A 23,302-nucleotide genomic window follows, 5' to 3' on the forward strand; every position below is an offset into this window, starting at 1 on the left:
AGGCCACCGCCGAAAAGAAGGATCCGCCCCAGGGCCCGGAGCCAGGAATTCTTGGCTATGATTGGTCAAGAGCGAGATGGCGGGGGTCCAAAGCGTGTTTCGGACCTTTCTTGAGGTCAACAGGATCTCCAGGTCATGTAGGGTTTGCGACCCTTCTATCTCCCATATGATTCGGCTTGAGCCTTGTCAGGCCGATGAGGGCGTGTATATGGGGAAGTCTACTGACCCTCCCTATTTCTATATGTACCAAAGCTTTTTTAGGGATTTAGGTATCTGCCTTCCCTTCACTCAATTTGAGTGCGATTTTTTGAACTTCATCAATTCGGCTCCTTGCCAGTTGCACCCCAATAGTTGGGGTTTTTTGAGGGCTTTTCAAGTCCTGTGTATAGTACTGGGGATAGAGGTGTCTCTTCGCGTCTTTCTTCATTTTTATCAACTGAAGCTAGGCGCTCCTCCTTATGGTATTTTGTCTTTGAATGGGAGTAGGGATGGGGGTTTGTTTACTCTCTACTCCCAATCATATAAAAACGAGGTGTCCCTTGGAGGACGAGGTGTTCCACTTCGGCGGCTTGCCGAAGTTTCCTTTTTACTGGTGTCCCAAACCGTCTAGGTTTCATGGTTTGGGTAACCTGGAGGCGACGGCTTCAGAGGCAGCCGCCATCGAAAACCTTGCTGCGCTCCCTCGCCCGCTGGATTGCAAGCTCATTCTGTCGCTTGCGAATTCGCCCTACAGGGAGAGGGGCTTAGAGAGTGAGTATTTCGTGTTTTGGTGGTTTGTTAGGGCTCGTGTAATTTCCTTTTGTTGATGTGTTTCCATTTTTGTTTGTAGGCATTATGGGGAAAAACTTGTGGCGCGAGCTTAAGCACCGCTACAACATTATTGAGCTCGAGGTTCCTGAGCCTCCGGAGGAGGATGCTGCCCCCCTGAAGGCTAGCCGGAAGAGAAAGAGGGGGGGGAAAAGAGATCGGGGGAACCTCGGTCCCTCCAGGTGTCGAGGAGGTGACCTCCAAGGCCGCTGATGCTGACGCGGTGGATCTTACTAAGAGTCCACCGCCCCAGGTGGTCTCTGAGGAGGTGGCTCAGATTGCTGAGCCTACTGTGCAGGCTGCCGAGGTGAGTGTCCTTTCTCTTTATGCACGTCTTTTGCGCTGACTTTGTTTGGTTTATCATGGTGATATGGGTTTTCTTGTAGGCCGGGGTGGCTGTCACTGAGGTAGGAGTACGGGCGGCTGAGCAAGTTGCCGAGGTGGTGAGTATTGTTTCTTCGGCTTTTTGTTGCCTTTTATTATGCTTTCTTGTCTTTTGACCTGGGGTCGTTTTTCGCAGGTAGGAAATGTTGCCGGGATGGCGACCTCCAACACTGGGCCAGTTGCTCCCGCCGTCGAAGAAGTGGTCCCAACCACCGAGCGGGCCTCCCATGCTGCTGGGGTAAACAATGTTAACTTGTTTTTGTGATTCCCCGTATGCCACCTTGTTTATTTTCTGACATGGGTTTGGTTTTCGCAGGCGAGGTCGGAGGTTCCCATTGTGGACTCCCTGGATGCCGAGCAGGGGACGTCGGTTTATGCCTCCGTTGCGGCTCGCGGAGGGGGGCCCGAGTTGTGAGGCTCCCACGTCCATTGCTGCAGCCTCGGCGCCGCCTTCGGGCTCGCCACAGGGGGCTTCCCGGAGCGGATATTTGACCCATCGCTTCGGGAAGGGCCTTTCGAAAGTGCAGCTGGACCACGTGAGTGCCTCAGCCGACATGGACTCACTGTGGAGCTCGGGGGTGACCGCTGAGAAGTTCTTCCCTCAGGGTTCGTTGAGCTCCGAGGACCAGGGGCTGATAGAGGAGGTCGGTCCTGAGGATAGTTTCGATGCTGCTCAGGTCCCGCTACAGAGGACTATGGGCATCCTAGGCCACTGGAAACCGAGGTGGGCCAAGCAGCAGGGGGACTTGGCCAAGCAGCGAGAGGACCTGGCCAAGCAGCAAGAGGAGCTGGCCAAGCTGAGGGGTCAGCTTCAACCTTGGAAGGATGCGAATAAAATCCTGAGGGAGGAGAACAAGGCTCTCAGCACTGCCCTTGATGAGGCGAAGCGGCACAAGGCTGAGCTTCGCTCTGCGCGTGGCGACCTTGCACGGGTGCAGAAGTCTCTTGAGATTGCGTTGCGATCCAATGAGGCTTATGCCTCTCAGGTGGGGGAGCTGCAGGAGCTCCTCGCCTTCTCTCGAGGCCGCGCTCGCTCCTTAGAGGATGAGGTGACCTCTTCTCGTGGCCAAGTGCGAGCTCTGGAGGACGTTGTGACCTCTCTTAAGGGAGAGTTGGCGGCGGCGGCTGAGGAGCGCCTCCGTAACGAGGTCATTCTTGGTGGCCGTGAGGACGAGATTGCCACCTTAAAAGCGGAGCTCGCGGAGCTGGCGGCGGGGAAGGCGGCCACGGACAAGAGGCTCGCGGAGGTCGAAGCTCCGTTGTGGTTGAGCACAAGAGGGGCTTCCAAAAGGCTGCTCGTCAGGCTCGGCTTCTTGCTCCCGGATTCGAATTTTCTTCCATGCATGTGGAGAAAGTCGTCCGTTTTGGGAGGCTAGTCAAGGAGGATGATGCCGACGACAGTTCTAGCGGGGGTGCTTCAGCGTAGGCTGCCTTTGTAATAGCTTGGTCTATTTTTCTTTGGATTGAATTGATGTTTTGAATTTTGAGAACTTTGTTTGTATATATATATATTTTGCTCTATCTTGTCCGTATTTGCATTCAATTTTGGTTGTTCGCGCAGTTTGAGGCACATGTTTGGTGTCTGTTATATGCTTTTGTATATGGTGATACTTCTACCTTGAGTTGGTGAAGTCGAGGTTCGAGGTTCGAGGTCGGCCTTAGTTTTTTGTGTAGTTGGATTTTTCGTGGGAGTTCGAACTCGGCTGTAAATGAATGTGTTAAGATTCGTATTCGACCTCGAATTTTGACTAAGTAATTGTTGTGAAAGTTCATAAATGACCCTAGACTGGAGTCAAGGTCAGAATTCGACCTTAAGTCGGTCGTACCGGGGTTTGAATTCGACCCCGGTATTGAGAGTGGGGTGTGCTTTGCCAGGGTTCAAAGTCGTCCTCAGGTTAGTGGTTTGGACTCGACCTTAAGTAAATGTGTTGAGGCTCGTATTCGACCTCGGATTTGAATTAGACGATTTGGTTAGGTTCTGACTCGACCTTTATCGGGAGTGTCGAGGCTCGTATTCGCCCTTACACTTCGATTTTTGAGCAACTGATTTTATTGTGGTTTGGATTTGACCGATTTTATTAAGGCTCGGGTTTGACCTTGAAAGTGTCGAGGTTCGTATCCGACCTTAGGCTTTGGTGGGTTCGGGCTTGATCTTAGGTTTGAGCAAAATGATTTAGCTAAGGTTCGAACTCGACTTTTAAGCGGGGACATCGAGGTTCATACTCGACCTCGGTTTTGAGTAAAACGAATTTTTTGGCGAGGTTTGTGTTCGACCTCGGATCCGGATGCTGTGTTTCGTACTCGACTTCATATGTTAAGGGAGGTTCGGGCTCGACCTCAGACTTTTGTTTGGGTGAGCGTTTCTGTGAAGGTTCGATGACCTTGATTTATTAGCGCCGAGGTTCTGAGCCGACCTCAAACCGGAGTGTAGTGAATTGGATAGGTGGTCCGTATCCGCCCTTAAGTTTAAGGTCATGTATGTTTTGTCACGGTTTGAACTCGACCTTAGGTATACGGCTCGTACTCGGCTTTTAACGACAGTTTCGAGGTTCGGACTCGACCTTAGATTTAGGGTGTGCGTGTTTCATCGAGGTTCGAACTCGATCTCGGATATGTGGTTCGGACTCGACCTCAGAATAAGTTATTGAGGTTTGAACTCGACCCTTGACAAGAGCGTCGAGGTTCGTATTCAACCTCAGAATTTGTGAGTTGGTTCGATTAAGGTTCGGACTCGACCTTTAACGGAAGCATCGAGTTTCGTATTCGACCTCGAATTTGAGTGAAGTGATTTGATTAAGGTTCTGAATCGACCTTTAAAGAAGGCGTCGGGGTTCGTACTCGACCTCGGATTTGCTATTTAATTGAGGTTCGAACTCGACCTTAGCGGAAATGTCGAGGTTCGGTCTCGACCTCAAATTTGAGATATGCTATTTAATTAAGGTTCGAACTCGACCTTTAACGAGAGCGTCAAGGTTCGTACTCGACCTCATGTTTGAGATAGATTATTTAATTAAGGTTCGAACTCGACCTTTAACGGAAGCATCGAGGTTCGTACTCGACCTTGGATTTGCTATTTAATTGAGGTTCGAACTCGACCTTTAGCGGAAATGTCGAGGTTCGGGCTCGACCTCAAATTTGAGATATGCTATTTAATTAAGGTTCAAACTCGACCTTTAACGAGAGCGTCAAGGTTCGTACTCGACCTCATGTTTGAGATAGATTATTTAATTAAGGTTCGAACTCGACCTTTAACGGAAGCATCGAGGTTCGTACTCGACCTTGGATTTGCGCGTTTGCACAGTTAGAGCTCGTTTTCGTCCTTTAGATAATCAGGAAAATAAGAATATGAGATGAGCGAAGGGAGTAGTTTTATTTATGGTGCTTGTGTGCCTCGTTAAAAACCCTTTCATTCAAAGGCTGAGGCGGGAAAAGAGTGCACAGCTTTGTTCACACTGAAAGAAGAAGAGAGACTTAAAAACTTAAGGGGCTATGGTGGGGGGATTCCCCTTGCTTTGCTTGCTTGACGAGGAAGTCTTCAAGCTCTCGGCGTAGCATTGCCGAGCTATTTTTTGATTAGCTTTGACGGAGATGACTTTACCGTCCTTGCCCGGGAACTTCATGGTGAGGTGTGGGGTTGACACTACCGCTCCGAGTTGGTTCAAGGTTGGCCTCCCGATGATGATGTTGTAGGAAGTGTTGGCTTCCACGAGGAGGTACCGGACCATGACCCGCCTTGTATCCGGTGGCGTTCCGAAAGTTGTCAGCAAGTCTACGTATCCCCGGGTGTGAACTCGCTCTCCTGCGAAGCCGACTAGGGGCTCCGTGTGAGGCTGGATGAGAGAGTGAGGGACGTCTAGTTTGAGGAATGTTGGCCAGTACAGGATGTCAGCCGAGCTTCCCTGGTCGATGAGTGTTTTCTGCACTTTCCAGTTGGCTATCTCCACAACGATGACCATGGGGTTGTCTTGGTTAGGGTTGACGCCGGTGTAGTCTTTGTCGGAGAAGGAGATCGGCGGTGAGCTTTGGTGCGGGGCCGAGGTGGTAGAGTGGACGCAGTTGATGTTCTGTAGGTGTCTTCTTCGGGCCGAGCTGCTGGCGCCTCCTCCCGCAAAACCACCTGCAATCGTGTTGATTATTCCCCGCAAGGGGGCTGAGTCTGTCTCCTGACTTATTTCGGCCTGTACCGCGCCATTAGCATTTTGCTGGGACCCTGTGGGTAAGTCTGTGCGAGCTCCTGACCCGCGGCCTCTCCCGCGTCCCCGGCCTCTAGACCCACCTCGGGAACCTGATTGTCGCTGGATGTAGTGGCCGAGGTGGCCTGCCTGGATGAGTTCTTCGATGCGGTCCCGGAGCGTGCGGCACTCGTCAGTGGTGTGGCCATAGTTCCTATGGTACCGGCAATGTTTGGACTTATCGGCGCTGTTGGGGGTGTGGCCGGGTGGTGGAAGGGCTAGTAGGTTATTGTTACTGGCTTCTTCCAGGATGTGGACCCTCGGGGCGTTTAGGGGAGTGTAGAAGTCATACCTCCCGCTTCTGTTGGCTCTGGCCGGCTTCTTGAATTGGCTGTCATTATTGACTTTTACCTTATCTTTGTGGCCCTGCTCCGGTTTTGCGGGGCCCTTCCCGCGAACTTGGTCGCAGAAGGCCGAGTGCTCTTCCATCTAAATGTAGCCAGCGGCGCGGGCACGCAGTTCATCCATGTCGCGGGGGGCGTCGCGGCATAGGTTGTCAACGAACGATCCGGGTTTCAGTGCCATGAGCATGGTGTGCAGGGCGACCTCCAGGTTTAGATTCCGGATGCGAACCGAGATGTTGGAGAAGCGCTCCATGAAAGCTCGCAGAGGTTCATCGTCGTTCTGCCTAAGGTTGGCCAAGGCGGCCGAGGTTGTGTCGTGAGGCCGGCTAGTGGCGTATTGTGCCACGAATCGCCGTACCAAGGTGGCAAAGCTGTCGATGGATCCGGCTGGTAGTTGGGTGTACCAATAAAGCGCGGGTCCCTTGAGTGAGGTCGGAAAAACCCTACACAATATAGCGTCGCTGTTAGTGTAAAGGTTTACCTGAGTTGTGTACGAGTCTATGTACTCGTCGGGGTCCGTGGTGCCGTCGTAGCGGTCAAGGTGGAGGGGCTTCCACCCGCGGGGTAGCGGGGTCTCCATGATGCCATCCACAAAGGGATGACGGCGGAAGGGTTCTTGGCCCTCGGAGACGTGGGTGGGGGCCCTGCTGGTACCCTGCCCTGTTCTGTGCGTTGATGCATGAGACTGGTGCGTGGCAGGTCGTGAAGTTGGTGCCTTAGTCATCGCTCGGGATTGGGAGGCTGAATGTGTCTCCTCCTCATGATCGTCACTGTCGTGCGGAGGTTGATTGGAGTGATGTCGAGGGAGCTGGGCGCAGATGCGCTCATTCTCGGCGCGTAACGCTGCGAGGTCTGCTTCATTAGCGGTTCGCATTGCCGCGAGGTCATTCTCATGCTGGGCACACATGTTCTGGAGGTCGGCGTCGTGTTGTCGTCGCATCTGCTCGACTTAGTCGATCAGCCGCATCAAGGTTGCAGCGTCGCTGTCCATGGTAGTTGAGTGGCTTGCGTCGTCTGCTGCTCGTCTGATGTGGCTTCTAGTAGAAACCATGCAGGTGGCCGATAAGAGTTGTCTTGATCGGCCCCACGGTGGGCGCCAAATGTTCTTACCGGAATTTAACCGTAGGGGTGATCCGTCCAGTAAGATCGGTGAGCCTCCTTTGCTTGATGTATTGGTGCTCCAAGATGGGGGAGGTACCTGCAAAAGAGACTCCGATGCCAAAGTTAGAGTTTGTATGAGTAATAGTCTCGTATAAGTAATGCACATACCTTAGAGTGAATTAGGGTTGCTTTGGGCTCTGGGCCTGAGATAAGATATGATAGCGGATCTCGTCTGGAGCGAGATCTTCGCTAATCAGTGATTAGATAATGGGTCTCGTATGGGCGAGATTCTCGGGAATCAGTTGTGATCCACCTGAATGCCGAGCTGACGTCGTATGACGCGTGCTCGAGATCATCTGGCACTGTGATGCCGAGCTTGGAGCTCGGCTTCGCGGTACGGTCAGTACACTAGCCCCCCGAGCTCCGAAGACCGTAGGTCGAGGAGTTAAGACCGAGCTCGCCAGGGGGAAGTGACCCCTCGCGTTTGTCCACCTGTCAAGATGCCACGTGTGCAAAAGTCGTTTCGTATTTCGAAACACGAGGTCGGCGCGTTAGTTACTTGATTTTTTTTAAATGATTGATAACATTATGTTGATATATTATATTCAAATTTATTTATATGACACATATTATGTCAAATATATTAACGTGTATTTGTATATACATACTTTTTTCTTTGATAGAGATTGATAAATTTTTTACTTATTTAAATTAATTTTTTTTAATGGACCTACTAAATTTAGACTTATAATATGAAGAAAATAATAAGGATGTTTACTCTTTTTTTTATTCCAATAATAATAAAGAGTAATAATATAATTTTTCAAAATTGATTTTTCCATGAAGTTTAAAATGTTTTCCATCCAACATTTTTGTAGTTATTTATCGTTGTTTTTATAGAAAAGAATATCATTTGATAATTGTTATTACTACATTATATATAAAGTAAAATACACTATAATATATATGATTACTTTAATTATATTATAATTATACGTAAGTAGTATTAAGATAAGAAATATTTGAATTTAACATAAGAAATATTTGAATTTAACATGTATAATGACATGATTAGCAACAAAAAAAAAATTAGAGACTATCTTAGATTTAGTAGTATTAAGATAAGATTTAGACTTTTCATTATGTTAAAAAATAAATAATTTTGATAGAAATTAAGATTTAATGAAAAGGAAAAAAATATAGAAAAGTGAAGAATTTACGTCCGTGAAGTCTGCATTTTTTGATTTCTTTGAAGTATATGCGTTTCGTGATTCCACAATTTTTAATGTCAATGAAATTGTCATTTGTCAAAAAGTAAAAAATAAATTGTTGGAAATTTTACAATTAATAAGAAAAATATTATAATTTAGATGCACATTTTTTATAATAATAACAAATTAAATTTAAATTTAAATGTCCATAATCTGAAGACCATTATATTGAATTTTCATAAATTAACTTATGCATAAGTTAATTTTAACTTATGTTATATATAAATTCATTTTAACTTTTGAAGAAATTTATTTTCTTTTTCCGTCCTATTTTAATTTCCTATAATGTTTTTAGATAAGTTTATCATATATGAGTCAAGCTTGTTTGTTTTTCCAATGTTATTCACCTTCTCATTTGCAATGATCATATATCGTCAAAAAAATACATCCAAGTCACAAATCAAACATATTCATAAGAATTACAATTTGAAATTATGATCCTAAAATACAAATAAACAATACAATTTTGAAGAAAAAAACAATAAGACATATGAATTGAAAATGAATTTCTTTCTTTATTTGATAAAATCCATGTAAGCTTCCCTAACAATGTTTCTCTTTGTCCAAAGTATGATCAATATTATGAGGTCAAGCTTCCCATCCCCTAAGGACAGTGGCTCTTGCAACACGGTTAACTGCAAGGGTGAATGCTCCCATACGAAGATCACAATTATGGGTCTTGCACATGTTCTTCACATCCTTAAAACCTTTGGTCATGTATGTCCTTAGCTCATTGTTCACCTTCTCCTCATCCCACATGAACCCTTGTATGTTCTGTGTATGACAATACTCATCAGTTAATTAACCTTATAGTGGCTACATGAAATGGATCCACTCATGTTGTAAAGTAAAATGAAAATGTTATCTCATGAAAGAAAGAAAAAAATGTATAGATAATTAATAGATACTATAACACATTTTCTAATATTTTCTTAGACACTCCTCTATTGGTAATCTTGTAAGAAATATTAAACTTTAATTTATAATAGCATAAGTGTAACTCTTGTAGTAGTCATTGCTACTAGACTCTATTATAAATAATTTACCGAATATCTAATTATTTAGAGAAATAAACAGAATTCTAATTTTAATCTTAATTTTATCAGACAATGGAACAAATAAATCTACTTATCATGGACCACTGTTCCTTAATATCATAATCGCGGTCCATTAATCTCACCACTAAGAACCGATAAATCTGCTTTCATGAACAACTCCTCATTATCAAACAATTAATTAAAATAATAGAGTAATTAAATCAAACATGAAATTTTATATACCACATAATATTTTTCTGAGATTTCTTAGTAAAGAATATCATTTCCCATTTAGTAGTTCTCATTTCCAAATTAATGGGATATTTATGAATTTCATTCAATAAAAAATATAGTGTATTAAACAAGAGCGTTAAAGACTGTGTTGTTAACACTTCTCAAAATATTACATCTTACTATTGTTTTTTTGTTTTTTGGTTTTTCTCTCGTGATATGAAAAAAAATTAATGAGTGTATCCAAATCATAATAGTTAATTATCAAAATAGTTACCTGCACCCACTCAAAGTAGCTAACTGTGACTCCTCCTGAATTTGCAAGTATATCTGGCAGGATCACAACCCCTTTCTTTTTCAGAATCTGCAAAGTAAGGTGATAATTAAAAACAGTGCATGTTTCTCTTCTTATCTTTCTTCTATTTGCTTTTTATGAAAGTAATAGAATAAAGAATACAAACTAACCTCATCAGCCTCTGGATCAGTTGGGTGATTGGCTGCTTCAACAATAAATTTGGCTTTAATCTCATTTGCGTTTTCCCTTAAACCATATAAAAAGAGGTAAAACAAAAGGTTTAGACTTATGTTCATGATGCTTAAGAAGTGCAGGCAATAAATTTATGCTACAACCAATATTGTCTAGCTCCTCTGTCAGAAAGTATTGAAGTAACAACGATTTAAACTTCTCTTTAGCCATTGTCTTCATAAATTCCACTGACATTTGGAAATTCAGTGTATGATATTTTACTACATTGTGCAAAGCCAAAGACCAAAGTAGAATTTTGTGAAGTTTGAGATTAAATCATCTCATGGACTAAAGTGGAAGTTAATTTACTCATGAAAAAAAAAACATGGTGCATTTTGCTTCCTAGGTATGATTTGATGATAATACAGTGATCTGAGACTGAGTAGTTATATAAACAAGAATTTTGTAGTTAAGTAAAGAACAAAGTTTAAGTAATACAGTACCATGAGTATTGTTGGTGTTGTTCTCCAATCAGAATAGAAGTTTCACCTTAGTATTATGCATTTACATTTGATGCAAACCTCGGTAATATGCATTTATGCTTAATATTAAGATAAAACTTCAATTCTGATTGGAGAATAGTATTAACAATACCGTAGGTATTGCATCTAAGTTTTATCCTTAAGTAAAAGCACCTGTTGATGACTCCTCCAAGAGCTGCTGGAATAAGAACATCACAGTCTTCAACCAAAATTGACTTAGGATCAATTGGATCACCACCATGGAATCCTTTTATTCCTCTGTGTTCTCTAGAATGCTTGAGTAGGCTTGGAATGTCAAGTCCATTGCTATTCTTTATGGCCCCAGTTATGTCACTCACAGCAACAACTTTCCCACCTTTCTCACTGATCAATTGTGCAGCCCAAGACCCCACATTTCCAAAACCCTGAAGAGAGACAACAAAATATTAACTATAGTGCATGAACTGATCAAAATTTTTGCATGGTTGTCTCAAATTCATCAAAATATTAACTCATGAAGGCATGAACTGATCAACTTATTGTAGAATTTTACACTTAACCATTATATCTCCATTAGTGCACATCATTTTCAAACTATAGTGCATGATGTTAGAGGCTCCATACATTAACATATAATGAATTCTGTTTTCACTAGCTAATTAAAAATCAAGTTGACTAATATAAAACAAGAAGTACCTGTATCACAAACCGTTGTCCAGATACACTCCTCCCATGCTCCTTAAGCAAAGCCTCAGTTCCAAACAGGACTCCTCGTCCTGTGGCTGCATCTCTGCCTAGAGATCCACCGAGATCCTTGTTTGAACATGAATAATTAGATATGGGAATTGATTTAGATGTTATCAACACATTTTTCTAAACACTCTTCATTATTGGTTGAAATTATTGTTCGATCCACCAAATAGGGAGTTAAACCTCCTTGTTTAGTAGAATTCACATGAATTTCAAATAATAGCCCAATTTTATAGAAAGTGTTAGAATGTTCAAAGTATTGCTCATTGGTTTGTTTATGCATATAGGTAGGCCCATTAAGATGATAAATACAAACATTTTAATCTACTTACAATAGGTTTTCCAGTCACTACTGCAGGCGAGTGGCCATGAAATTTGGAATACTCATCTAGTATCCATGCCATAGTCTGCATTCACAACCATGTAGTAAGATAGTGAGTGTTTTATATTGAAGTCCAATTTGAAGAAAGGAAATCATAAGAAAGTCATTTCTTAAGCATATAGATAAGCATAATCATCAGAAATTCACAAAGCTTAACTGTTGCACATACCTGTGGTCCTGTTCCCATATCAGGTGCTGGCACATCTGTCTGCACTCCAATCAGATCATGAATTTTCTGAGTGAAAACTCTAGTGAGTCTTTCCAACTCTGACGAACTTAATTCTGCAGGGTCACACCCTATCCCTCCCTTGGCACCACCATATGGTATGTTTGCTACAGCTGTCTTCCATGTCATAAGTTGTGCCAAAGCATTCACTTCATCTGGTTCAACCTACCCAAGCCAATACATATCTTTGAGTGAGAGAACATTGAACCTAGAAACAGAAAAGCTACTAAAATCATACCAACAGTTCTGGCCCAATTCAATTTGCTGCTTTTGTTACATATGTGGTTGGGGATTTGGTGGAATCATCCCTATATTAACTATAGTAAAATGTTTAGGTTCCTCAATTTTTGTCAAAATTGGTCTTTGCCTTATATTTCAAAACAATTATTTTGTTCATCGTATTTCTCATAATTGGTGAATTTCATTCCTTTTTATGAAACTTGGCCTAATAGGGTGAAGGACTGAATTCATCAATCATAAAATACACGATGACCAAAATCATTGTTTTTAAACTATAGGAACTAAGACTAGTTTTGACCAACAAATATAATTTTGGGCAAAGGTATAAAAATATGAGTTTAAAAGTCATATACCGATAGTGTAAGGTAATTTTACATTATCAACAAATTAAACATTCTGTTGGTATAACTTTTTTACTTATTTATTATGAAAGTCAATTGTAAACATAACACCACCTATTTTCTCTTAAAAATATAAGGGAAAGAAAACTGAACATTATCGATAAAAATCTATAACACCACCTATTTATTATGAAACTGAACATTTTCACTTTTCGATTTATAGTTTAATTTCAGTAACTGAGGATTTTGAAAGTCAGAATTAAGTAACCTCAGGATGGTATCTGATCCCTCCTTTCATGGGGCCTCTGGCATTATCATGTTGAACCCTGAATCCAACAAAAGTGGCCAAGGTGCCATCGTCTTTGGGGATGGTACACTCAACCTGCATTTTCAATAATCAAGATTTAGAACAGGAGTAGTTGAATTATGTTATGCATATCTGGTAGAGACATAGCAAGCACAACAAAAATCATCAAGGTGTCATAATCTTTAGGTAAATGTGATTTGACAAACATAATGCTATTTTGCACAGATGACTTTTTCAAATAAGTTTTATGAATGATTTTCTAACCAATAAAGAAAGGGATATGTAGTTACATAAATGCAGCAAGTTTTTCACACATTCACACGGTCAGCAAATTGGAACTATCAGATGAAGATTAGAGGACTCATTTTAATGTAGTAAGTCAGACTTGAAACCCTCATTCAAAAATTGACAGCAATAAGAATGGTATGTGATAGGGACAATGTCTTTTCTTCAAGAAAATTGTTTCATACCATTTAATTAAGGACAAAATCCTTAGGTTTGGTATGTGATATTCTCTATTAATTAGAGTTTTACTTCATTAATATATATTTACATTTTATGCAGATATCATTCATATATACTTACATGTATTATCGAAATAAAAATCTAATTCTAATTAGAGATAAATATTAGTCTACTTGAATAACTGAACCCGAGTTTTGTCCTTTTCATTTGACACTTTCCTTTACAAAAAAGAAGAAAAGAAATGTTAAAGAACAAATTATTTTGCAGGTTTACTTGCCTTGATTTCTCTGAATGGAATCAGCAAACTTTTCTCAAGCTTGGGATCCAACCCCAGGAGCCTGGAGGCCAACCTGAAGTTCCTGTTGGTGGCTGCTAGTGCATTCATTGTTTTGTTCCCTTATGCAACTCAAAATATTGAAAAGACCAACACAAAAGTTCAAACTTTTTGACAGTGATATTTCAAGATGCGGAAAATAGATGTTGCAGAATTGATTTTCTTAAAGGGTATATATAGCTACCATGGGAAAGAAAAAAGTTCAAAAAGGTAATGTATTTGTGCCAGAGAAGCAGGAAATATACATAAGCAACATCTCTGGTCAATGTCAACATAAATATTCTAGTAAAAGTTTGGTAATAATGGGACAAACGACACGGATTACTACAAAAACGTGACACACCATGTGGATCAAAGTCAGCAGATAGTGTAGATATGGTGATCTTAGAAAAAATATATATATAATTTTCTCAAGAAAAAAAAAAGAAAAAATAATTACATCATATATTATATATACTTGCATAAAAAAAATACTAGAAATTATTGCATTTGTTTGGCATGGATTTTATTTTGTCTCTTTTATCAAAAGTGTATCTTAGCTTAAAAGTATAGGGATAGATTGATTGTAGAAAAATATTAAGGAGTGATCTTAGAGCATATTTGACAAAAATCAATTTTCACCATTTCAGTTGTTTTTAATAAGAAAAAAAAAATATTTGTAAAGAAAATTGTATATTTTAAGATAATAGTTAAAATTTGTAAGCAACTTTTATTTCTATAAAAAATAAGTTGTTTTCGTGAATTTAAAATTTTAAAATGTAAGATTACTTTTTAAATTTTTTTAATTTGATTTATTTCATAAAAATTGATTTTTTGTTGTATTCAAACGAAACAAAATATCTCAATCATTCTTAATTAAGTTTACCTGAACAAAAAAAATATTCTAATTATAACATAATCGATTAAAATTTTTAATTAATTGTTGAAAGAATATATTTTTCACATCTTTTTGAAACATACTCTTATTGATATGATTAGCTATGATAATATTGTAAATCAACTGTGAAATAAAATATTTTAAAAGTTTTTTTACATAAGTTTACCTAAACAAAAAATTATTCTCATTATAATACAATCGATTATACATGTAATTAATTGTTGAAAGAATCTAATTTTCATATCTTTCTGAATCTTGCTCTTATTGATATGATCGACTATGGTAACATTGTAAATCATGTGATTACCTTTAAAATTTAATATGAATATTTATATATATGAGGAGGGTTCAAACGACACCTGTGTAACTTTTACTAAGTGTTACACCACTCAATAATTATATATTAATTTTGAATTTTGAAAATTCAACCGTTAGATTGAAAGTTCATATCACTTAGATCATATATGTCAAATTTTGTTAAATTTGAACCACAACTTAAAGGTAAACAATGTGTTCATATTTTAGTATATTTTGAAATGAATATATTACGTCAATTTTGTTTTATGAGAACAAAGTATCAAATAATCTTGGGTTAATATAAAATTTTGTATATATGATCTAAGATATATGAACTTTCAATCTAACGGTTGGATTTTCAAAATTCAAAATTAATATATAATTATTGAGTGGTGTAACACTTAGTAAAAGTTACACCGGTGTCGTTTGAACCCTCCTCTATATATATATATATATATATATATATATATTACTCTCGTTTCCTGTTTTTCTTAAAAATTCAAAATTAATATATAATTATTGAAAAATAGTACTAACCACACTTAAAAATTATATTTAAATTTTTTCATTTTATTAAATAAGTCAAATTAAATAAGACTTTAAATAAAACAAATCATATACTCCTATTTGAGGTTTCATATATTTTATTTTTAATCAATATATATATATATAGAGAGAGAAAAGATAAATCTTTGAAAAGTTTGATAATTTTTCATTATTTTTATAAAATTATTGATTATTATTCTGTTTCTTTGATTATTATTTTTTTTAAAATTACTTCTAACCAAAAGTGAAAGGCTAAAATTAGTACACAACAAATATTTTTCCACTATAGAGATCACAAACGAAACCCTGATATTTGTATGTGAGTTAATCACCTATACACTGTCAGTGTAAAGTTTTTTTACACTTGCAACTAATTATATCTTTTAATTGTGTCATGTCACTGTAAATATATTTACTTTTAACAGTGACATGACACAATTAAAAGATATAATTGGTTATCAGTGTACAAAAACTTTACATTAGTAATGTATAAGTGATCAACTCTGTTTATATTTTAAAAGAAGAAAGAGTACCAAGATGAGGCAGAAAATATATAACTTGGGATATATTAAAAAAGTTAAGTACATCCTTCTATTTCCTAAGAGTTATGTTATCATAAGAAAATTTTCATGTCACAGTGAATAATTAAAAATAAATAAATTTTATAATAATTCATATATATTATTTTATAAGATACAAACATAAGCAATAGTTTTACAAATAAAACAATATATTTTATCGATAATAAATGATAACATAAAAGTAAACTAAAGAAACCATACTATTTTTTTTAAGATTTGTTAAAACTGTATCAAATATTTTATTTATGTCATTATATGACCTATTGTATAGTATAATTCTTCAAATATACGCTATTATATAAGTTTTCGAAATCAAATTCCAAATTCATCCAATGCTAAGAGATAAATGTCTTTATTTGACGAACTTAAATTATTCATTCTGCTGTTCACTGTTTGCTTACCACAAAATGAGACTTGAAAAAGAATCATCAAAATAAAGGGTGGAAAAGAATTCTAAAGATCAAGATTAGCAAAAACTACACGTGCATTCATCATGTCAATGCCAATCGTTGATAACTTTGAATAATGCAATTAAATACGTGACAGACCGAAACCGTGAGGACTTTTAAATGAAATTAAATAATGATTAAAGTAAAATGCTATCATTTTCAAACATAAAACTTTTTCTTTGTTAAAGAAAAAAAAATGTTTTATTTTTTATTTTTATAAAAAAAAACTAATTTAAAGAATCAGTTTTCATGTAAAAATAAAACTTATTTTAGTCATATTATTTATGCGCATTTGTTTTTCTTAGTGATATATTTCTTTAATTTTTCTCCATGAAAAACATATGTTTTAGTTTATATAGAGCAAAGATTTGTTTATTTTAGGAATAAGTCTATGTAGACTTATTTCATTCAACGATTCATGTTCTACATCAAATTTCAACGATCTAATAATTGAATTTAAATTTCTTAATGCATAGATCAAATCTACAAATTTTAAAAATATTTTATGTAGAACATGAATTATTGAATGAAGTAAGTCTATCTAAACTTACTACTGAATTAAACGGATCCCTCCTCAGTTATATATATATATATATATATAACTCTTATTAATTTGGTCAATTTTATAAGAATAAAATAATATTTTTAATCATAACTTTATAACTTTATGTTTAAAATGGAGATTCTTTAGTTAAAAATATATAAATATAAAATTAATTTAGTTAAAAACTTTTAAGTCAAAGACATGGTTTTTAATTAGAGTTAATCACCTATACACTGCTAGTGTAAAGTTTTTTTATACTGGCAACCAATTAGATCTCTTAACTATGTCATGTTATTATTAAAAGTAAATGTGTTTATAGTGACATCACACAATTAAAAGATATAATTGGTTACCAGTGTAAAAAAACTTTATACTCATTATATATAGGTGATTAATTATTTTAATTAATGTCACTTGTAAAGACTGGTTTGGTGATTGCTTCTACATTCACGGAGCATACGAATATTCTAAATTGGGGGGCTCAATATAAAGATGTACGGCCCAACTACCAAGTGTTGGGTCCACTTAATGCTAATCCTTACCCATACTATTTCCTATCTAGTTCAAATACACGTTGGTTTCATGTTTATTTTATCACTTCAATATCAGAACCCATTTTCACCAAACAAAAACAACCTTCATTAATCTATCCATCACCAAGTCTACATCGAATTATCAAAAGTTTTAGACATTATAGTTTCGTGTTATAAATAATTTTTAACTAAAACTTGTTTACTTAAATGATTTGAAATTTGTTTCTTAATTAAAAATCAAAATTTGATATCTGATTTAGATTTAGAATTATAATTTGAAATATCATTTTGTCTTTATAAAAATCTACTTGATGAGAAGAAAATATACCTTTTTAATAGACAAAAAAGATTATAATACTTCAAAACATTTATAAATTAAGGAACAATACTTCTTAAAACAGTAAATTTAAACATGATTCAACCCTATAAAATTAATTTATAAGATAAAGATTGTTATTTACTTATATATTATTTAATTATTTATTTTCTAATCAATGTGAGATTTGAGTTTTTTTTTCTTCATATTTCTCTTATTTTTCCCGTGAATATATATTTTCAAAGGCAAACCAAACTACTGCATCATCATCCTACTTCAAACAAATTTGGACTAATTTGGGAAATTTCTTCATGGAGTAATATCGAAAACGTTTTGGATTCAAACTGTGAACAGTTTATAAGTATTTTAAGCGTGCTAAAGTTAAAATTGAGTTGAACTTCTAATTATTTAATTGCAAAAACTTCAATACCATGTCAAAGATAATCTCTTTGAAAATAAAGCAATTAATTATGTGAGATCATTCATGTTAATCAATAAGTAAATGGACTAATTATTAAATTGATAATGATAATTATTGATGGTTCCACTATTTGCCATGAAGATATATACTCAACGGAAAGACAAATAAAGGAATCAAGAAACTAAAACACATGAAAGTTTTGGTTTTTGTTTCAACTTTGGTCGGTGGTACAAATGATCATCGTGTTTCTCAAATAAACATGCTCAACACACATACATAGAATTCATCGACACTATCATGCTAATTGAATTTGTCACAAGAGTCAATCTAACTAGCATTCAGTGCATGGTATTTGTCACAAAAGACCATAACATTCTACCAAACATGGTCACAAAGCAAGACAAGTTAAAACCATTGAGAAAGTGATAAAAGCAAATGAATTTGGTTTTTAACACTAGCTAATGGCAATAATACGTGATAGTGAGCAAGGAAAAGTGGAAAACATACCTGAGAAGTAGAGGGGGAGACAAAAAAAAATGAGGAGTGAAACCAATCCAAAGTTGAACTGAACAGCTTCTAAATTTGGAATTTAATATATAGTTTTATTTACTATGGTTGTGGGAGAGAGAAGAAACCCAAAAATGTGAGAGAATCAGAATTGAATTCCTAAGGAATGAGAACCAAATTCAATAGGATGTGTAGTCCTTGATGAAAACAACCCAAATCCACCAAAACCAACACAAACCGATCCAATCAACTTCTCCTGCAACATGCGTGCCTGATTTGATCAGAATTGTAATTCTAGAGAATATGATGCTGTGTTAGTAAATAAAAGTTGGGGCACTTTAATTAGCTCAGGATATCTTTGACCAAAAGTCAAGAGACATAAGATTAATTTCTTGATGTACTAAAAAAATTTATTTATAGACCAAATTTCTTTTAACAATATTCTTCTTCATACAAGTCTTGAAGATTGTTTGAGATTTAATAAAGTTACAATAAAGTATAGGTTTAATTGTCTTGATTTAATAAAGTTACGTTTTTGATTTTTAAGATTTTAATCGAATAATTTTTAATCTCTCAAATATAAAAATTGTATAATTTTGGTTCCTAAATGTTAATTAAATAAATTTCATCTATTAAATATCGCAATTATATAATTTTGGTTCTTAAATATTAATTAAGCAAATTTAATCTATCAATCAGCGCAATTATACAATTTTAATAATTATATAATTTTTGACTTATTTAAGTTACATATATATTACTAATCTTCGTAATACTAAATATATATCATTTATACATGAATGAAATAGAATTAATCCACTTTAAGAACTAAAATTGTTCTATCAAAAGTTTAGAAATTAAAATTATACAACTGCAATACTTAAGATACTAAAATTGCTTTATTAAAATTTAAGGAAATAAGATTGTATAACCATTATACTTGAATAATAAAAAATACATTTAAACTTAAAATATATAAATGGTAGACAATTATTATCATACACATTAATATTATAACATCGATTTTATAAGATTCAGTCACAGAAAGCTTGGATTTTGAGAAAGATCGAGTTTCTTACCATATACCTTGTATCGCACCATGTTGATAACTAGGCATCATATCTGAAATCAGTATCAGCACACTGCCACTAAAGTTTAAAATCTAGAATCGCAAGTCTGTTGCAGCATCAAAGTTGTTGGGGGACCTTTGCAATTGCAATTATATCGGTCATATTTTTCACGAGATTCTATAAGGCTTTTTTATGACTCTGAAATGGCATCCTGGAGATGTAAAATGGACGATTCTAAAGGATTTTGAGTTGGATCATAATTAATGAATAAAGAACAATTCAATAACTTAATTACAATCCATTAAAAATTTATTATATCCTTATAATTTTGGAATCCTTACTTTTAGAAATCAACATTTTTAAGGATTATTTTCATTTCATTAAGTTATATAGCGTTTAAAATAAGAGTGACAAAATAAGGCAATTCAGCTAAAATAGAGTGGAGCAAGTTAACCCATTAAACAAATAGAGTAGACCGGATTCACTCACAAAAAAATAAGTTTTTCTTAAGGGCACAAAAAAATAAGTTAAAAAATATAACTCACGTAATTAATGATGGATTGGTAGATTGACTTACTTTAGTACGCTTATGGGTTAAAAATGGTATATTAACAAAATTAATCCACCTTCAACCCAATGAACCCACCCAATTTGTTTTGTAAATAAATCTCAATTAAAATATTTTAATATATATTATCACTTCAATATATAATTTTATTAATATTTGTAAAAGTAATTAGAGATGCTATATTTTTTGAAACAAAGGGTCAAAGTAATATATATTTCTGTTAAAAAAAGACTATACATGAAAATGTATGTACTAGTAAAATAATGTGATTAAAATAATATACTTTTATTTCATATAGAATGAGAATAATTACCTAGAAAGAGAAATTAAGCTATAAAATAAAAATATTGATCTAACATAAATTTACTACAAATTTATATTCTAAAAGGATTAAACAAAAAAAAAGTTAGTTGATGGGTCGTATCCAATGGGTTGGTGAGTTAGGTGGACAAGTTGGACGAATTGGTTGATTTATTCCAACCCAACCCATAAAAAATAGACAGGTTGATGGATTGACCCATCGAATTTAAACCCACATTATCATCTCTAGTTTAAAATATTATGATCAATTTAGTAGTAAAAGTGAGAGTAATATATACAATATTTTATATTTAAATTTTATTACTATGTGAAAAGATCTTTCAAAATAAGAGAAAATATTATAAATGTTTAATTAAAAGAACGAGATTTTCACTCTTCAATTTATGTATGTAAAATTACAATACAAGAATGTACTTTATTTAATTTCAATTTGATTTAATTTTTAAACCCAATGGGTTGGTGGATTAGCTAGTGAGAGGTGGGTGAGTTGGTTGGTGTATTTGTCCAACCTAACCCATCAAAAATAGATAGATTAATAGGTTGATCCACCAAATTCGACTCACATTATCATCTCTAGTTTAAAATACAAAGATTAATTTAATACTAAAATTTAGAGTAATATATACAAAATTTTATATTTAAATTTTATTACTATGTGAAAAGATCTTTCAAAAAGGATAAGAGAAAATATTATAAATGTTTAATTAAAAGAATGAGAGATTCACTCTTCAATTTATGTATTTAAAATTATAATACAAGAATATACTTTATTTAATTTCAATTTGATTTAATTTTTAAATACTATATGAATTAACTGTATCAAAAAACTAAATTTTATAATCACAAAAAAATTCTATTTCTAATTTTTTGATATACTATATCAATAAAGATCATATATTTTCACTTAAATAATTTGTTTTTATACTTTTTTGTTCAATATTTTTATCTTTTAACTATTTCTATTTAATAAAATAAAATATTTATTATTAATAATAAAATATTTATTATTCTCTTTAGTTTATTTTTATTCGTAAATTTTACTTAATTTAAATTTATCGTTAATAAAATCAAATTTAAAATATTTAGCCTTTCACTTTTGGTTAGAAGTAATTTTAAAAAAATAATAATAATCAAGGTGTTAACATATAATTAGACAATCTCATTATGATTTTGTCTTGAGGTGTATCGGATGATGTTGTGTAATTGTTATGTTTAAACTACAAATATGTGTAATAATTGTACTAATTAATATTGATAACTAGTTATAATATATAAGTATACTAGTTATATGATTGCAAGCTATGTAGGAGTTATAGTGATATGAGGCTAATATTTAATTGATATAGTTGAATTGCTAATTACTATATTGAGATCAATTGACAGTGAAATGATGTGATAATATGATATGATAAGACATATGATATGTGAATTAGTCATATCATATGAGTTGTTATGCATGGAGTTTTTTGACATACATCATATGCATAAAAGTTTTTTTAAGAGTACAGTATGAAATACACCACTAGTGAAGGTCCCTTGTGTAAAAACTTGGGTACCAACCTTAGGGATAGCTCAACTTGGAAGTCTTAATCCTACCCTCGTGAGCATGAGATGTATCTTGTACTACTTAGCTATCTCAATTAGATCCTAGTAGTATATCTTCTTAGTGAGAGTGCATTGAGGGTGTGACCCGACATGTACTCCTAGACTACTCTACGTGTATTGTTAACAATAGTGCACAAGTGTGATATGTGATGTTTTTACTGACGCCATATGCATGCTAACATGTAGTCTGTGTCCATTGCATAATGCATCTTAATGCTATGTGGTATTTAGTTGTTACATTGTGAATGAAATATGTTATATGTTATATTCTTAGATTATGTTGATATATGTCTTGTTTATATTTGGTTGCTCGGCTACATCTTATGTCGTGAGCCAGAGTGAGATGTTTCTCACTCTCCATGTTTTGTGTTACTCTTCTTGTATGTTTTTGCATGTGATCTTCAACATGATGTTGAGGATATTGGTGATGAGGCTTACTCCTCATAGAAGGATTATGCTTTGATAGAATGTGACATCAAGACTTAGTTAGGAATTATCTTCTTTTGTCATGTTTTGAGACAATTTTTAGTTTTCTTATAATAGATTTCATTGTGATTTCAATTGGTTTTTGTTTAAGTTAAAATGTGATATCTTCTATGTTGAACACTAGAGATTTATTTATAATAAAAATATTTATTCAGTTTTATTTATTTATGTATCATGATATATGGGGTAGAGGGTGTCACATTACTCATATTATATGTATGTGTGTGTGTCTGTATATATATATATTATGGATGTATATAAAACCATATTATGCTTTAAATACTACCAAATTCTCTTTGTAAATTTTCTCTCTCTAAATTTGGGATTTATTTTTATATAACAATTTCTTTAATAAAAGTTGGTAAATACAAAAAGTTACCTCATCAAGCATGGTATAAACCCGACCGAATGAAAAGTTAAGGTTTTTTTTATGATTGGTAGGTTAAAGTTAAGATAAAGTAGATAAGGCAGGATTGTGTCTAAAAAATTTGAGGTTTAATATAATCAGGTAATTCTAACATTTGACTCTCAATTGATAAAATGGTTAATTCATTTAATCTATCTTGTAACATTGTTGAAAAACTCTTTTTGACAATAGAAACCATTATGAGTATTGTTAATAATATTCTATAAGCAATATATGCATTTGGAAAAGAATAAAAAAAAATTATATAGTATAACACTTCCATTGGAGTGTTAATTTCATCTTCTAAAACTTTTTGCAATACTTTTAATTCTGAAA

General features: G+C 35.0%; 2 protein-coding genes across 2 annotated transcripts; both read right to left on the minus strand.

Moving 5' to 3' along the window:
* Window positions 1–4,597: 4,597 nt before the first annotated feature.
* On the minus strand, window positions 4,598–5,852 carry LOC145954178 (uncharacterized). The gene is made up of 2 exons (XM_083067947.1): window positions 5,071–5,852; window positions 4,598–4,643 (listed from the first exon to the last, which is right to left on the minus strand). Exons 1-2 carry the CDS (start codon window positions 5,850–5,852, stop codon window positions 4,598–4,600), a joined length of 828 nt encoding a protein of 275 aa, XP_082924073.1.
* Window positions 5,853–8,532: 2,680 nt separating this feature from the next.
* LOC109804487 (glutamate dehydrogenase 1) lies at window positions 8,533–18,727 on the minus strand. The gene is made up of 10 exons (XM_029272467.2): window positions 18,511–18,727; window positions 13,383–13,510; window positions 12,602–12,715; window positions 11,696–11,917; window positions 11,477–11,551; window positions 11,091–11,207; window positions 10,569–10,819; window positions 9,873–9,948; window positions 9,685–9,771; window positions 8,533–8,913 (listed from the first exon to the last, which is right to left on the minus strand). Exons 2-10 carry the CDS (start codon window positions 13,488–13,490, stop codon window positions 8,728–8,730), a joined length of 1,236 nt encoding a protein of 411 aa, XP_029128300.1. The 5' UTR covers window positions 13,491–13,510; window positions 18,511–18,727; the 3' UTR covers window positions 8,533–8,727.
* Between the last annotated feature and the right edge of the window lie 4,575 nt (window positions 18,728–23,302).

This window comes from Cajanus cajan, chromosome 1, assembly GCF_000230855.2.
Source record: "Cajanus cajan strain Asha chromosome 1, NIPB_CcT2T_4, whole genome shotgun sequence".
NCBI lineage: Eukaryota > Viridiplantae > Streptophyta > Magnoliopsida > Fabales > Fabaceae > Cajanus > Cajanus cajan.

Bases quoted from the DNA above. Each gene is read 5' to 3' on its own strand.
- LOC145954178 (XM_083067947.1), bottom strand. From the start codon at position 5,852: ATGGAAGAGCACTCGGCCTTCTGCGACCAAGTTCGCGGGAAGGGCCCC. The intron at 4,644-5,070 runs GTACTGGCCAAC...TTCTTCTTTCAG, and splicing joins GGAAGCTCGGCTGACATCCT to TGTGAACAAAGCTGTGCACT.
- LOC109804487 (XM_029272467.2), bottom strand. From the start codon at position 13,490: ATGAATGCACTAGCAGCCACCAACAGGAACTTCAGGTTGGCCTCCAGG. The intron at 12,716-13,382 runs GCAAGTAAACCT...TTGAAAATGCAG, and splicing joins TTCCATTCAGAGAAATCAAG to GTTGAGTGTACCATCCCCAA. The intron at 11,208-11,476 runs GTAAGTAGATTA...TGTTCAAACAAG, and splicing joins TAGTGACTGGAAAACCTATT to GATCTCGGTGGATCTCTAGG.